Source organism: Aulonocara sp. 'chitande type north' Nkhata Bay, linkage group LG1 (assembly GCF_057382095.1).
Source record: "Aulonocara sp. 'chitande type north' Nkhata Bay isolate Kocher_YH1m ecotype deep benthic linkage group LG1, A_spYH_male_GT1.1, whole genome shotgun sequence".
Lineage (NCBI taxonomy): Eukaryota > Metazoa > Chordata > Actinopteri > Cichliformes > Cichlidae > Aulonocara > Aulonocara sp. 'chitande type north' Nkhata Bay.
In genome coordinates, this window is record NC_141344.1 from 24,852,955 (window position 1) to 24,869,475 (window position 16,521).

The following is a 16,521-nucleotide window of genomic DNA, read 5'->3' on the forward strand; positions in this document are numbered from 1 at the left end:
TTTCCTCTCACTGCCAGCTATGAAAAACAAAGTGCCCACCAAAATGTTAGAAATCAAGTTTCATGGAAAAAAACAAACAAAAAAACAACTTTGTGGCAATTTTTTTTTTTTTTTAAAGAGAGACGTGGCAGTTTTATCTTATTCAGTTTTTACCTTTTATGCCTCTGAGGTTAACAACTACTCATGTAAAGCAGCTGATAAAGCCGGAGGGAAACACTTGAAATGGCTTTTCACTATCAGAAGAAAATGATGATTGACTCTGAGATGTTGTAAATATGGTTATAGGAAGGATTGTGTGTCTGTGTGTTGCAATCACAGACAGGAAAGAGAGAGAGTTAGGCAGATAGGCACTCCCTTTTTATTGATATGCTACTCCACTTCTTCCACCCACAACTCAAGTAAAGGAGGTGAGTAAAGAAGTCTTTGAATTAGATTTTAATTTTAATCCTGCTTTTAGATTTTAATTTTATTTTTTAAAACAACCAACTTCAAAGCGTTTAATCTCCACTGATTCACAGCTACTGATAACTCTGGTGCAGGTTGGTACTGATCTGGTTAGTACGGGCAGCAAACTAAAATTGGAGTCAGTTACAGCACAAATGCTGCTCATTGCTTTTAATACTTAACATGGAAAAAGGAAATTTTTTTGTGATTTGTGAAAGCAGAAATTCGCTTTTGCTTTGAAAAAATGAATCCATACCAGGGAGATAAGTTCACTGATACATGAATGTTTGCATGCAGCAGCAGAATAGCAGACCCCGGGGTTGCCTGAATGTACGTGTAGCAGATTCCTTTCTCGTTAATCACTGCTGTTGCATCTGACGTGCATGCTGTGCTTTCATGTTTTTATTATTCACGCCATGGAAACAAAAAGCAGCACATAAAGTCAAACTGCCTCTTGAGATAAAAGCTGACATTTGCACTAAAACCCACAAAATTGTCAAAGTTAGAGTACAGTGGTTACGATTATTCATCCGATTAGAAAATGCCACCTAAGTGATAGATGATTTTTTTTAAAAACACCCACCCAGGTGATTCAGACTCGAGCGCTGCACTCACTTTGTTTCATTCGCTATTTTTAAGTAAGGAACATAACTTTAAGAAACAATGCAAAGCTGAGCAAACGTACAGAAGGAAGTTTTTGGCGTCACCTTGCTGTGTGGTGTGGACATCAGCTTGTCAACATTTTAGGCAACCAGCATATGTGAAATCTGTCTTTCAGTGCAACAGTTGCATATTTTCCTTCTCCATCAGTGATGAAATTGTTTATTGACAAACAGCCGCAGTACTTTCTGTATTTAACTAACGTGCTGCATTACAGCCCAGTTTCGTATCGGCCCGATGGCTGGCATGAATGGGACACAGGTGGAAAACCTATCTAGCTCCAACAGCAGCACCTGGCAGGCAGAGGCTTCAAGAGGAACCCAGATTGTAGTTACGCTGCTTATCTTCTTGGTGAGAAATCTTCTCCTTTTTTTTTACTTTCAGTTCATGAATCGTTTCCGATGTAAAATTCACATTCAGTATCAGTTCCACTTACATATATACATGTGGAGTAAATGCTCCATGTATTGCAGCTACAACAGGCAGGGAGCCTGCTCAATGTAAATGACGATTGTCATGCAAAGGCTGAAAAAGCCACCAGAGCTCATTAAATAAGACCAGCTCCATCTTCGTATCGGTTTCACAGAATGAACAGTAGGTTCAGTCTTCACAACAAGCAAATAAATGAATTCCTGCAAAATGTCAAGTTGCTGTTTCCCCGAGCCTAACTGCAACCTGGTTGTCTTGGTACCTCAAGGTGGGCGCGCCTCTGAATGGGCTCGTGGTTTGGGCGCTCGGATTTCGGAGTCATCGTCATGTGGTGCGTAGAGGTAGTAATGAGGAGACACGCGCTGCCAGCAGTTTCCGTGTCTATGTCCTGAACCTTGCCCTGGCCGATCTGGTGCTGATCCTGCGGACCCCTCTCATGTTGGGCTTTCTCATTCACAACTACAGCTGGCCATTTGGGGACACCTTCTGCCGCATCATCATGTTCCTGCGGGTCCTGGGATTGTACGCCTCTGCTTTCCTCCTCTGCGCTGTGGCTCTGGAACGATGCTTGTGCCTGCTGAGGCCGGTGTGGGCTCGACTGCGACGGCCAGCTTGGGCCGTCCCTTTGGCCTGTGGTCTCATATGGCTGATGGCTACCATCTTGTCTAGCCCCTACCTCTACTTCGCTGTCCTGCAGGAGAAATCTGGGAAACACCTTTGCCATGAGAGTGAAGGGCATAATACGACTTTGTTCGTAATCGAAACTTTAGCAGGTTTCATGTTGCCCGTGCTGGTGTTCCTGGGAAGTAACCTGGCTGTTCTGCTCACTATTAGGAGAGCTTCACCTCCAACACCCACCTCCTCCACTCCTTCAATGGCACGCAAGATGATAAGGATGTACCATGTGCTCTTTTTCACAATGCTCCTCTTCCTCACCTGCTGGGTCCCCTATTTTGTTTGTCGATTTGTACAGGCTTTGGCCAAATCTCACTCTCTGTTTCAGTCAGCAAGCTATGGTAAATACATATCTCTGTACCTGGTGTATATCAAGAGCGCCCTGAACCCCGTGCTTTACGTGTTTGCTGCCAGAGGCTTAGGCCGTGCCATCAAAGCTTCTCTGGTCTCCACCATTGACCGACTTTTCAATGATGACTCCTCAGAGTCCATACGAAGGAAGTCACTGAAAAACTCGCAGATGTAACAGGGAGGCCAATAATGTAATAATTTAGCATGTTAACTCTTCATTTCTTCAGCATTTCTTTTAACATGTGCATTTCTCCTTTTGTGGAAATTATTCATCCCCCTTTAAAATGTGAGTTGTGTAAATACAGAAGTAGAAGTGTTTGAGTTATTACAAGTGAATGTACCGCAGTGTCCTCTTTATGAGTGAAAACCACACATAATCTTGTAAATAAAATGATGATTTTTGCTTTAGTTTGACAGTTTTGCAGAGATGTGATCCTATCTGGACCATGTATTTCAAGGATCTGGACTGTTATTGATTTGTTTTGAATGTACACATACTTTTTTATTTTTTATTTTAATAGGCTATTAAAATTTTTGAGAATGGGAATGGAAAAGTTTCATTTACAAAACAAAACAAACAAACAGAAATTACTCTTATGCTTTGCCAAAAAGAGCATATTTGGCTCATGAAAAGGAGATTTGGGTTTGGCTGTTGCTGCCAGCTCCTAACAAGAAGCTGGCTCTGTCTGAACATGCTGATGGCAGGGTTGTTATTCTAGGGGAAAATGAATTCATGAATCATCTTGTTCACTGGTTTATGCAACATGCACAGCAATGAAAAAAACAACATCATTTCGATGCTAACTTCCTGGCTGCAGGGTAAGTTTTATTACATGGAGTTCTTAAAAAGAAAAAACAACCCATACCTTGCATAATCCTTTCAAGAATGCTATTGTTTCCAGCACAGAGCAGATTCTCCAAATTTGTTAAAACCAAAAGTTTTCCAGATTAAACGCATTCCAGTAGCTTTAGTTAGCTGAATGTCTCACTAGGCTTGCAAAACATCAAGCAGCAAGCAGCAGCAAGATTTGGACTTGTTTTTATTCAGCGCACACTAAATCTTCCACTGTAAAAAAAAGTTTAGGCAGCAGGATTTTAATTAATTCACTGTTCAGTTGTGACTTTATTTAATTTTCAGTTGTTTAGCCTAAACTTGCCACAGAAGTTGGATATCAGGCTTTTATGTCCACCAAAAGACAAAAAACATCCACATAACAGAACACATAATTAATAAAAAACAAAGAAAAAAGTAGCTGAAAACAGGAATATGATGCAAACTCAATACCAGCGAAGCATGGTAAGCAGAAATATTCCACAGGGTTGTTATTCTAGGGGAAAATGAATTCATGAATCATCTTGTTCACTGGTTTATGCAACATGCACAGCAATGAAAAAAGACAACCACAAAGACAACCACAAATATGGAAGTAAGAAGTATCAAACCCAATAAATACTGAGCAGCAAATCTCTAAACCTCTTCTTTAATGCTACGTTTCTTCAAAACTCAGTGCACTACTATTCAATACGCAGCCGGGGTGGAAGAGCCGATCGGCGTGTTCACGTGCCCGCGCAAGCAGCACCTGGTCATCCTTGGTTGGCTTCGATTTCTGCAGAATTTGGCCCAGTTTCCGAGCTGTGGCTGCAGAATCGCTGTCTGGTATAAACTTTCTCAGCAGAGCCTGAGGAAAATAGAAAGTGGCAATTTAAATTGATTTTTTTTAAATGATCTGGTCTTCTCCTAGGGAAGAGAGGCAGCAGATCAATCAGCAGTGGGTATACACACATTACCGCAGATACAAGTACAGTTTTTAAGGCTTAGAACCAGAGAAAAGATAACTGTTACAGTCCTATGGTGCCAAAAAGTGGCACAGGTGTAATTTTCAGGTATGAAACTTGCAGGTTGTAGTGACTTCAGATGACCTACACTCAGCAGGACCTGTGACATGTGGTTGATTTTTCAACTAATTCCAGGTAAAACGTAAACAGCTAGAACAAAAACAAGGGTTTATTCTGTAGCTGAGTAGATAACCAAGATAACACAGAACCTAAAAGTCACATTCTCTCTCTCTCTCTCTCTGCATTTCGTAACATGAATTTCATGTTTTTTCACAGAAGTTGCACCACAGAGAACATGTACAGGCTTTCCTGTTACATGGTAGAGGAAGTGCCTGCTAAGCTATTTAGAAATGCTATTCATAAAAAAAAGAAGGAACAAAATGAACTTCACCTTTAGTGATAAGTAATATTGTGCAATTTGGTTAAATGAAGCACATTTCAGATAGTGTGAAAATGTTGGCTGTGCCTAGCTCTTAAAATAACAACACTCACCTCCAATGTTTCACCTTTCTGAGAAGGAAGACAGGGAAGTTTGAGAACAGCTCGTTCACTTATTCGTAAAATCTGTGAAGACCAGAAACTGTGTGAGTTTGAAGTAAATCATTAAAAACCTTCGAGTCTGTGATTCGATATGGCTCTGGTGTAGCATTCCAGGCAATACTTGATATTTCTCCAGAATAGGTTATGTCAGATTTCACAACAGCCAGATTTCACAACAGCCACAAAATAGTCACATTTCAGCCAAACATCACAAAAAAATTCACTGTTACGGTGATTCTGTAACAAACGTCTAGACGAACCTGTCTAACGGCCCCATGATGGTGTCGAAACTGCAGTTCACACCACGATTTTCTGGTCACTTCAGCTGTGACATCTACTATTATTAAATGACCCATTTACTGTAATGTATGTCACATTAAAACATAGTTATATAGCATATAATAAAACCTGTAGCAGAACCTCCATAGTCTATTGCAAAAGAAAGGCAAAAAGAAAGAAAGAAGAGAGTAACGTTCAAAAAGGGAAAATTCAGATCAAAGAAATAAATCGACACAAAAGGTTCAGAATTTGAAAAACACACCAGAGGTGGTAATGAACAGTTTATCAGATAAACCTGTTCATCTGCTTGTTAACATAAACAAACTTAAACGTAGCCAGACTGATCTGAGTATTTCAGAAACTGCTGATCGGCTGGGATTTCCCCCGCACAACCATCTCTAAGGTTCACAGAGAATGGTCTGAAAAACAGAAAATAAGCAGCAGTTCTCTGGGTGAAAATGCCATGTTGATGCCAGAGGTCAACGGAGTATGGCCAGAGTGTTTTAAATAACTTGATTGCTATTTTAAGACTGCTTGAAAATGATAATAAAGTCAGCCTGGTTAAATCGCTGGTTACAATCAGGGTATGCAGAAGAATATATCTAAATACACAACACGTCAAACCAAGACCACAACAGTGGCCAACTAAGAAAAAGAAACCAAGGCTACAGTTCACAGTCTCACCAGTTGCCTGGATAGATGAATCAATATCTGCTACAGCATTCAAATGGCAGGGTCAGTAAACAACATGAAGGCATGGAACCATCAGGTTCAGGCTGGTAAGGTTGTAATGGTGTGAAGCATATTTTCTTGGCACATTGTGGACTTCATAGTACCAACTGAGCATCATTTAAACGCTACAGAGACATCGTGTGTGAGAATTGATGCATGTCCATACTTTTATGACCACCATCTTCTGATGGCTGCTTACAGCAGAAGAACGCGAGATGTTGCAAAACGCAAATCTATCAAACTGATTTCTTAAATGTATCAGTGAGTTCACTGTACTCAGATGGCCCCAACAGTCCCCAGATCTCATTCTAATACAGCACCTCTGGGATGTAGTGGAAGATGAGATTCCCAACATGGATGTGCCCTTTGCCATGACAGCTGACTCTCACAGCAGGACCACAAAAATTGCTCAGGAACAACTCCAAGAATATATCAATGAGCCTGAGGCATTGACACTGGCCAATATGGTTAAATGTTCTGTATCAGATAGCACGAGGCACGAAATGACAACATTCACATCTGCTGCGACTCCTCAGTGTTTTGAGGTTGTAGGTGATAACTTTAGTGTGAAGACGATGATTCAGCCATGAAAAACTCAGACAATGCTGTAATGCTTTAATAGATAAATGCGTGTTTATATTAATAGCATCATATAAATGCTCATAACAGCTGGTGTAGCAGATTTTCACTAAAATAAAAAGGTCAAATTCACACCTGAATTAAAATCAGGACAGCAGTGATTGGAGAATGTTGCAATAAAGACAAATAAGTATGTGTGCTTGTGTGAAATCATTTGCACCTCTTTAGCTTTCTCCTCTTCCTCCTCTAACTGGTCCCTCAGCTGACTGCATGAGTGCTGCAAAGACTCTGTTTCCTCCTCCAGCCTCTCCAGTGCACGAACCACAGCCCTCAAGTCTTCCTGCAAAGTCAAAAAGAAGCCCTCATGTAAAACCACTGATACCATTCTCTTGTTTTAGGACTGTTTTTTTTTTGTTTTTAGCATGATATGTTATTTTTTTTCTATGACCTGTCACATCTCAGTGAAAAGGCAGAAGTTATGTTCATAGACTTTTAGACAATTTCTCCACCGTGGATTTTAAACCAATTAATTAACACATGATTAAAGTCCAAACTTTCATATTTAATTCAAGAATTATTTTTAGACATATTCCCCATTTTCATAGGCTCGAAATTTCAATTCGACTCACTTTTAACTGTAAGGCACCAAATCACAATAATTTTTTAAAACAGAATAATGAATGCACTGACCACCAAAGAGGTCTAAATGTCCACAGAAAATAGGTACAAATGACAGACATGATGACAGAATTATTTTAATGGTTAAAATCATTGAACCAAGTCAAGAACACTCTGGAGGAGGTAAGCATATAATCGTCAAAACCAACAATCAAGAGACAACTTAATGAGTAATTTGCACCTTGTTGGTCTACAGAAAGGTGAACAAGAACAAGAAAAGCTCAGACTAAATCTTTACACAGATAACACCAAGATGCACTTGTACCAAAACAAATTAAAAACGTAAAAAAAAGTAAGTAAAAATGGGTGCAGAGAGAGGAAAAACAGCTCATGGTCTGATGAATTTGTGGAGAGTGTTGTGTGTTATGGGTCACTAGTACTTAAAGATAATAGGACTGCTGTTAGCAGCAGCACGATGAACTCTTTAGTGTATTCTATTGTATTTTAATTTTGAACATGTTAAAATAGTATACAACCACAAAAGAGAAAAAAGAAGCAAAACAAAAGGAAAATGTAAAACAATTATTATAAATAACTTACATGTTCAAAAAAAAGTAGAAAGAAGCATAAGCTTGTTTAATCCCACCCCATTCCACTATTTAGTAACTAATAGTGTATACATTTGTTACATGTATCTTTATAGCCCCAGTAATAAGTCAAAAGATACAAATTTACAGGTCTATATACATACTTGTGCAACCACACACATATATACACATCCCTATAGTGAAGATAGTCGGGGAGAACACCCCATCGTCTAACTTTACATGCCTATATTCTCTGCTCAGATTGAGCCAGTTGCAGAAAAACGAATCATACAGACCTTCACAGTGCAAATAGAAAACCAGGCCTGCAACGATTCATCGAGTAATTCGCTTATAAAAAGAAGAAATCCTCAACACAAATTCTTTGCTTTGATGCTTCGTTTTAACACGTGGCTCTGTAGCATTCTGATGTGTTAAATGTATCAAATCTGACGATGATATAGGAAGTCTGACAACATAAAACCCACGCACCGTGAAGAGCAAAGAGGCAGAGCCATTACTGAGACAGTAAGCTTAGGTAGAGTGAAAGAAAACGTGTTTCCAACGTTGGTTTGTTGATCGAAGCACCTGATCAACAAACTCCGACCTGAAGAAAAGCAAACTTTGTAGCTGCTCCATCCATCAGTGTTTCTTTTACACGGTGAAAATCAGTAAGCCTCCAGAAGTTGTATTAAAATATGCAGATGAACTCTTAACTTAGCCTAATAACACATTTAAATCATACAGCTTTCTGAAGGCTGATTCAAGCAGTCTTATTTTACATGGAAGCAATGCCTGCAGCAAACATTGGCGTGTCCAAAAGGGGGCATGGGATGCACTAGATCATATTAATTTTAAGGTTTCGTAACATTATCAGATTGAACGTGAAATAGTATAAAATACTGTGTTAATTAAATTGCATTAATCTTTAAAAAAAAGAAACATTGATTTTGAAAGACCTGTGTTTTTCCTCTTTTGAATATTTGTTATTCCTCATTAGACAAAATTATTTCTTATCCAATTACCGTATTTCCCGGACTACAAAGCGCACCTGAATATTAGCCGCACAAGCTAAAATCAGGGGAAAATCCTGTTTTGTACATACATTAGCCGCACCTGACTAAAAGCCGCAGGTGTTTCAATGTTGACTTATCATATGTAAGAGAATATGCACAAAGGGAATTGTCAGGAAAGAGATGGCTGTTTGGAGACACACCCCTTTTATTAATATTTTGAAAAACAAGTTATGGGTACATATTTGCACATGTAGTACATAACAGTAACCTACAGCACACCAGAAAAATAGATTCGGCCTACCTTTTAGGCTCAGGTGCAGTGACACGGCTTTAACAAGAAGAAAAGTCAGTCATTCACCATCTTTCTCTTCTTCCTGCGCTCTAAAACCACCAAAGTCCTCTCCTCCAATGTCGGAAACGAACAGGCTCAGGATGGCTTCGTCATCCACTCTCCGCTTCTCTCCTTCGTTGTCACTTTCAAAACCAAAGAAATCCTCGTTGTCAGTGTCAGAGTCGAACACCCTCAGAAGGGCCGTGGCGGTGTCCTCCTCTCCATCATGCAGCAGTCCAGCCCTTCAAAATCCGTTGGTGATCGTGGATGTTTTCGCACTTTTCCACGCTGTCAGAATCCACCGGTGGAGTTGGGCATAACTTGCTTTTCGCAAGTTTATCGCCGCTCGTCATCCACGCCTCCCGCTGAATGCGTAGCGCTACTTTGAAGTTTGTTTTTCGCGCTACTTCGTACGGCACTACGTTGCCTGGCGGACGGACATGTGACTAACATACCACTCTTGAACCCCGATCCTTCCGCCAGGCAACGTAGTGCCGTACAACAGCGGAACAAACAAAACAAATCGTCTTACGATATCACAAAAATCATGGAAAATCCATAGAAAAGCCGCACCTGACTAAAAGCCGCAGGGTTCAAAGCTTGTGCAAAAAGTAGCGGCTTATAGCCCGACAATTACGGTACTCGATTAAATCAGTGGAATTATCAATAGATTGCTAAAATTAATGACAGCTGCAGCCCTAATGGATAATAAACCAAAGCATACTGCAAAAACAACCCAACAGTTTCTCAAGCTAAAGAAAATAGATTCTTCAATAGATAAATGAACACAGTAGAGCATGCTTTCAATTACTGAACACAAAAACTGGCAGAGCATCTTAAAGGAGGAAACACAACATCTGGTGCAGTCCATTAGTTCTACACTTCAGACCCTCATTGACTGCAAAGGTTTTCCGTCCATGTAAATAATAGATCATTATATTACTAAAAATAAAATATTAAAAAAAACATTATATTATTTTTGAGCTTCTGAAAAAATAAAAATGGCTACAATTCATAAACAGTTAAAACAATGAATTAAAGCTAAAAGTCTGCACTTCAGTCTTGATTGGCTGATTTAAAATTCGCTGGGGTGTTGTACTGTGGCAAAAAATTTAAAAAAAAATCGATGTGTCCCAGTTTACAAACATATTGACCTAATTGTATCATTCAGTTTTATTGTGAGCAGTTAAATTCCTGTTTTGTTTTTTAACCCCATCCTTCGTCTGTTCTCACGTACAGAGAGCTGAGTAGGTGTTACTTCAGAGCAGAGAAACCACAGCACACAAAATGAAACAGACTTTATCTCAATGGTGTCAAAGACCACAGTCTAACCATAAGGTAGGCAGTGCAAATCATTTTTCTCATACCTGCTGAACAAACAGAATATCAACTTGCAGAAATGTGAAAACCTCTCTATATCAGTAGGTTTTTGCACAGATGTATCAAGTTCATGGCCACATAAATTTTCCACCAAGAGACAGTTTAGCTTCCAATCAAATCCTCCAAAGCAATCGAATCATTTTTTATGTTTTTCACCTTCAAGATGCTCAGATTCTTCTCTCCAACCACTGACTTCTTAGTCTCGTCCTGGTGATGCCTGGATGAGTGCTCCAAATATTTTTGTTTCTGCACTGGAACTTTGAGTTGTGCACACTGAGCCAGGAACCTAAAATGGGTCGGAAAACACATCAGGAAAAGGCAACACAAACTGCAGTTTAAAAAAAATTCTCAAATGATGATGTCTGAATTAATAAAAGAATAAAACAGAGGATTATAAATGAATAATTTAATGAGGGTTCATCCACTTTCACTCAATCCTTATCATTGTGATGCACACCCACACAGAGCAGGGCCCTGCTTTGTGTGAAACAAACACTGAGCTGATGAACTCTGAGTTTCTGGTTCCAGAAAGGCCGATCGGTTACAACACAACAACTGATTCATCAGTGATCACTGCGTTGTGTCTAAATATGCAGACCAGTTTTATTAAATAGAGATTGCTGCAGTAACATATGCCAACTGTTTCAGTGCATGGGGACAGGCTAACAACCTAATAGCTGTCTTATCTTAAACTGCACTAAAGTCACCATCTAAGCTTGTCGTGCTTTTTGTTTATTTGTTTGAATGTTTTGTGGTGCTTGTTCTCATTCTTGCTGAACACTGGTGTCGCTCCTTTTCCTGTTTAGCCCAGATTTTAACCATTATTCACTATCTGACCTACATGCAGTTGTTTTTTTGGGGGTTTTTTGTTTGTTTGTTTGGTTTTTGTTTTTTGGGGGGAGGGGGGCACATCCACATAGGTTGCATCTGGGGGTTTTTTCCTCTCTCAAAGGCAAATATTTGTCCTTCACAGTTTTCCTACTTCTTCATACATTCCCTCACTGTCCTTACAGGTATGTGACAACTTCTTTGAGTCCCTGAATTGAAGCTATGATTATTGTTTCTTATATTGAGAACATGAATGCTGCAAAATAGTAGATGGAAGTGCACAGGTAGAATCGAGCTGTGTTGATGAGACATGTAGTGACTTTTCTAGGGGCATCCACATCAGGTTACAGTGCAGGATATGTTTTAGGGTATCAGAGGAGTTTGCGGTTATGACTGTTTATTTATCACAAAGGTATAAACTGGGTGTAAGCAAATACCTGCGGACACAAACACAGTACCATAAGTCCTGAATTACTATCCAGAGTCACAGTGTTACACCCAATTTTTTGTTTCAGGGAGCAATCTAGTCTATAACCTATAACCTAAGGGTTAACCGAAGTCATACTTTTCATTAGACCTGCTTTCTGGAACAAAGCCTGGCGCAAAGCCACAATCTGAACATCATCAAGGTAATTATGTGGGATGTAATGAAAGGGTGTGAGCCATGCCACACCTTTAGCCACTCTTCTGGTCTTAACAAAGCACCGCAAGGCTTCTAATGTGCTAACTGATGGGGTTCAAACATACGCAAACATCACACAAGGCGTGTGACGTTCGTGTGATGTGACAGGCGTTCAAGTTTAAGTGCCGCTTTCAAGTGCCGCATGTTCCTAAAACCAACCTACACAAACTTAATTTCATGTGTGACTTAAATTTAACGTAAAAAGATATCCAACTGCATGTAGGTCAGATAGTGAATAATGGTTAATTGCCGTTAATTGCTAAGATATTAGAAAAGGTTGTGGTTATTATGTTTTAGACAAACATAATATTTTTGACAACTTTCAGTCTGTCTTTCGTAGAGCTCATTCTACTGAAACAGCCCTTCTTAGAGTTTCTAGTGACATTCTGATGCAAAACGATACATTACATTTTGCATGAAAGGCTGAAATACTGGGTTGGTGTATCTGGGTCTGCCTTAGAGTGGTTCTCCTCGTTTCTCTATGAACGATACTTTTCTGTGGCGGTCTCTAAGTACAGGTCATCTTCCACGTCCCTGTCCTATGGTGTGCCACAAGGTTCTGTGCTGGGACCCTTATTGTTTTTAATATATCTACTTCCTCTCCAGCATATTTTGAGCCCCTTTGAGGACATTTGCTAGCACTGCTACGCAGATGACATCCAGTTATATATTTCTTTTAAACCTGAAGATGTTTCTAGGCTGCAGATTCTAAATGAGTGCTTAGAATCCATCAAAAGTTGGATGGCTGACAACTTCCTCTAACTTAATGAAGAAAAGACTGAAGTCCTTGTATGTGACAGACATGTACCGTACCAAACATAATGAATGCTCTTGGTCCTCTTTCAACATTTGTGAAATCGTCTATCAGGAACCTAGGGGTAACCTTTGATTCTGCTCTTACTCTGGATGTTCACGTCAAATCTCTGGTTCGGCCCTGCTTCTATCATTTAAGAAACATTTCTAAATTGGGCCCTTTAATATCTCATACTGACCTGGAGATTGTTATTGATGCATTCACTTCATCGCGATTGGTCTACTGTAATTCACTGTTTACATGTCTAAACAAAAACTTCCTGGAACGTCTGCAGATTGTCCAAAATGCTGCAGCAAGGCTTCTGACAAAAACATCTAAGTACTCTCATGTAACACCATTGCTTATACAGCTGCACTGGCTCCCCGTTGAATTCAGAGTCCATTTTAAGATATTGGTTCTGACCTTTAAAGCTCTTCAAGGACAAGCACCAGCCTACATCATTGAACTTTTACAGCCCTATGTCCCTAGTAGGTCTCTGAGGTCTTGTGATCAGAGCCTACTTGTTATTCAGCATACAAGGCTGAGACTGTGGAACTCTCTTCCTCAGAACTTAAGATCTGCGGACTCAGTGGTCACTTTTAAAAAAACAACTAAAAACACATCTTGTTGCATTTTGCTAACTTTTGTCTGTTTTTGTTTTATACTTTGTGAAGCACTTTGTGATCTTTTTATCTAGAAATGTGCTATATAAATAAGAATTTTACTTACTTATGTTGTTTATTTATACATACTTTAACTGTAATTTCAGACTTAATGCTTACATGGTTTTCATTTTTTTCAGATGCTCCTGGCTTTCCTTCTTCTCTGTCCGCTTCACAGCAAGAGCTGCTCTGTGAACAGGGGGGGGAACAAAGTGTCCTTACAAGGTAATTTTTCTTGCTAATATTGCACAATGTCAACAGGAAAACCTCAGCTTGAAATATATTTCAGGTTATGGTTAAAAATAAGAGCATTCTACTTCTGATGTGAGACTCACAGTACTGATAAGTCCATTATGTTCTCCAGAGCAGTGATGGAGGACCTGGACATCAGCGCCCTGTTGTCCTGCACTTTAGCTCTTTTAGGGTTAGGAGATGATCCTCTTTCAGCTTTAAAGACAAGAGCCGCATTAGAAAATACAAACAAATACAAACTTCACAGTTTGCTGTGGAATGAGAGGTATAAGAGGTTCCTAACCTTTCGTCTGTGATGGTTTTGGATGGATGATCTTGGCTTGGTCCTAAAGTAAATGAAGGGTTGGAGGTAACAAGTCAGCCTGAGCTGCTACAGATAACAACGACGACAGCTGGAGTGTACTTACTCACCCGACTCGATGTTTCTGCTTTTTCCTTGTTTTTCCTGTTGGGTGTTTTTGATGGGGCCCGGTCAGAACCTCGTGTGGGTTTCATGTTTGCTCGTGAAAACGTCGAAATAAACCAAAACGTTAACCTAATGTAGCTGAAACAACATGACAACGTCTGACTCCCAAAAGCGTCTTAAGTAACGAGCACGAGTTTTCTTTGAGAAACAATTAAGCCTTAATTATAAAAGGCATAAAACAAATCATAAATAGTTAAAAGACAATATAATTATTTGAAATCTAAAAATTCGCGTTATTGACGTTCTGCTTTTTCGCGCTGCTGTTTTCAAACTCCACAGCTCGCATGCGCATAAGCATTGATGGTTTAACCCGGAAAGTCGCTTGTCAGGCAGCTGTTCAAGACAATAACGATGTTGCCGTCGTCCAAAGACCGAAATAAGGGACGGGGATAAGTCTGACTAAATTATTTACTTACTGGCACATCGATAAGGTTAATTACCTTCCGTAAAAATTTAAAACAAACCCCTATGTGAGCAAAACCTGGACCAAATCGCTACCTGTGAACGCCAACTCGGGGCTAAATTAACCCTACATCCGCCATTTTGGGGAAAAGGCAGCCACCCAACGTTTGTCTAAATTTTTTTTTTTTTTAACAATTGAAACAATACAGTCACAAACAACATAACACATTATAGTGCAAATGAACTCTCGTGGAGGATTAAAAAAAAAAGAACACAGTAAATACAACAAAACTAACAGCAAGGATATGGGGGGAGGGGCTAGACAAAAAATGCACACTGTTAACGGGGAAGAATTAAAAAAGAGCACAGGTTGATACACAATAGAGGTAATAATCAAAACAGTAGCAAATGGGAAATGTCATCATGGATTGCGGCAAATCTGCTTGACTTCAGTTTTTTAAGTGACATGAAATAATGTTTAAAGTCATTGATGAACCATGTAAAGGATGGTTTTCTATTCCTCCATTTACAACAATGTATATGGTATTTACCTAACAGGATGACAATGTTAATCACAGTAGAGACAGATGGATGTTGTTTAGCCATATAGAAAATAATATCAGAAATATTAAACTGGGGAATATCGTTGATCTTGAGGGATAACCAGCTGTGTAGTTCTAACCAAAAGGCAGCTGACACAGGACATGAGAAAAACAAATGGTGTAATGTTTCACAGGCTGAATCACAAAATGCACACTGTTTAACCTCAAATTTAAACCTCCTCTTTAAAAATTCAGACACAGGATATATATTATTAATTATCTTGAAATGAGTTTCTTTTACTTTTGGGGAGACAGGCCACTGAATGAATTTTGAGAACGACTTTTCCAGGAGTGACTGGTCCCCACGAAGGGCCTGCAAATATCTACCTGAGTTAAACCCCTGGAAAAGAATAGATTTGAAATTCACACTGATAAATTTATTGTTACATTTACTATCATTTAGGATGCAGTTACCAATTTTTAGGTTTGGCAGCGCTGGATTGACCTCAGAGTGTAGCATTGTGTTGCGTATCAGCTGCCTTAGGGCCAAAGGGATAGCACAGCAAACTTTTCTGTATTCTTTTAATGGACAATTAAAGTCGTGTCTCTTTGAGAAAGACACGTAATCCAATAGAGCACCACTCAAATCCAGCAAGTCAGTTACAAACAAGATACCACTCTCAAACCAGTTCCTGATAAATAATGTCTTTTTGTTAGCAGTTATCACTCTATTGTTCCATAGGGTCGACATGTGAGGAGAAAAGTTGTGTGTAAACATCATTTTCCAAAAATGAAGAATCTGTTTGTGAAAATTAGAGAGTGTAACAGGTATTTTACTAGTCTCAAAGTCACATTTTAATAGAAAATCAATTCCTCCTAGTTCCTTAAATAAAGATCTGGGTATGAAACCACATGGAATCAGACTGAGATAAGCAAGCTCTGAGCCAGTTGATCTTAAAAGTTCCGATCATTGATTCAAAGTCTAAGGCTCTGACACCACCCTTCTCATAGTCTTTAACCAACTGTGATCTCTTAATATAGTGGGTTTTGTTTTTCCATAGGAATTGAAAAATAATTGAGCTGGCTTTCCTAATATTTTGGGGAGAAATATAAAGAGAATGACTTGGGTAAATTAATTTAGAGATACCTTCAGCTTTGGAAAGGATGACTCTGCCAAATATAGTGATATCCCTGGTCAACCAACGACTAAGGGATTTCTTCATGTCGACGATACGATTGCAGATGTTGTTGTCTTCTCTTCGGGACATATTTTTAGAAATCACTATACCTAAATATTTAACTTCCAATTCAACTCTTATAGAAGTGTATCCACATCCAATGTCCCATTAAGGCCTCTAAGACTTTCCAGAAACACAGTGCCATTCTCCGTTGAAAAGGTTGACTTGTAAAGGTTACTGTAAAAATGAAGTATTTCCACGT

General features: G+C 39.3%; 2 protein-coding genes across 2 annotated transcripts; one reads left to right on the forward strand and one right to left on the reverse strand.

Moving 5' to 3' along the window:
* The first annotated feature begins 258 nt into the window (after window positions 1–258).
* Window positions 259–3,106, forward strand: LOC147339144 (C5a anaphylatoxin chemotactic receptor 1). The gene is made up of 3 exons (XM_086289814.1): window positions 259–407; window positions 1,322–1,455; window positions 1,802–3,106. Exons 2-3 carry the CDS (start codon window positions 1,342–1,344, stop codon window positions 2,732–2,734), a joined length of 1,047 nt encoding a protein of 348 aa, XP_086145940.1. The 5' UTR covers window positions 259–407; window positions 1,322–1,341; the 3' UTR covers window positions 2,735–3,106.
* Window positions 3,107–3,176: 70 nt separating this feature from the next.
* cenpq (centromere protein Q) lies at window positions 3,177–14,714 on the reverse strand. The gene is made up of 8 exons (XM_086289827.1): window positions 14,083–14,714; window positions 13,955–13,997; window positions 13,755–13,866; window positions 13,540–13,608; window positions 10,611–10,740; window positions 6,746–6,865; window positions 4,888–4,959; window positions 3,177–4,238 (listed from the first exon to the last, which is right to left on the reverse strand). Exons 1-8 carry the CDS (start codon window positions 14,164–14,166, stop codon window positions 4,047–4,049), a joined length of 822 nt encoding a protein of 273 aa, XP_086145953.1. The 5' UTR covers window positions 14,167–14,714; the 3' UTR covers window positions 3,177–4,046.
* Between the last annotated feature and the right edge of the window lie 1,807 nt (window positions 14,715–16,521).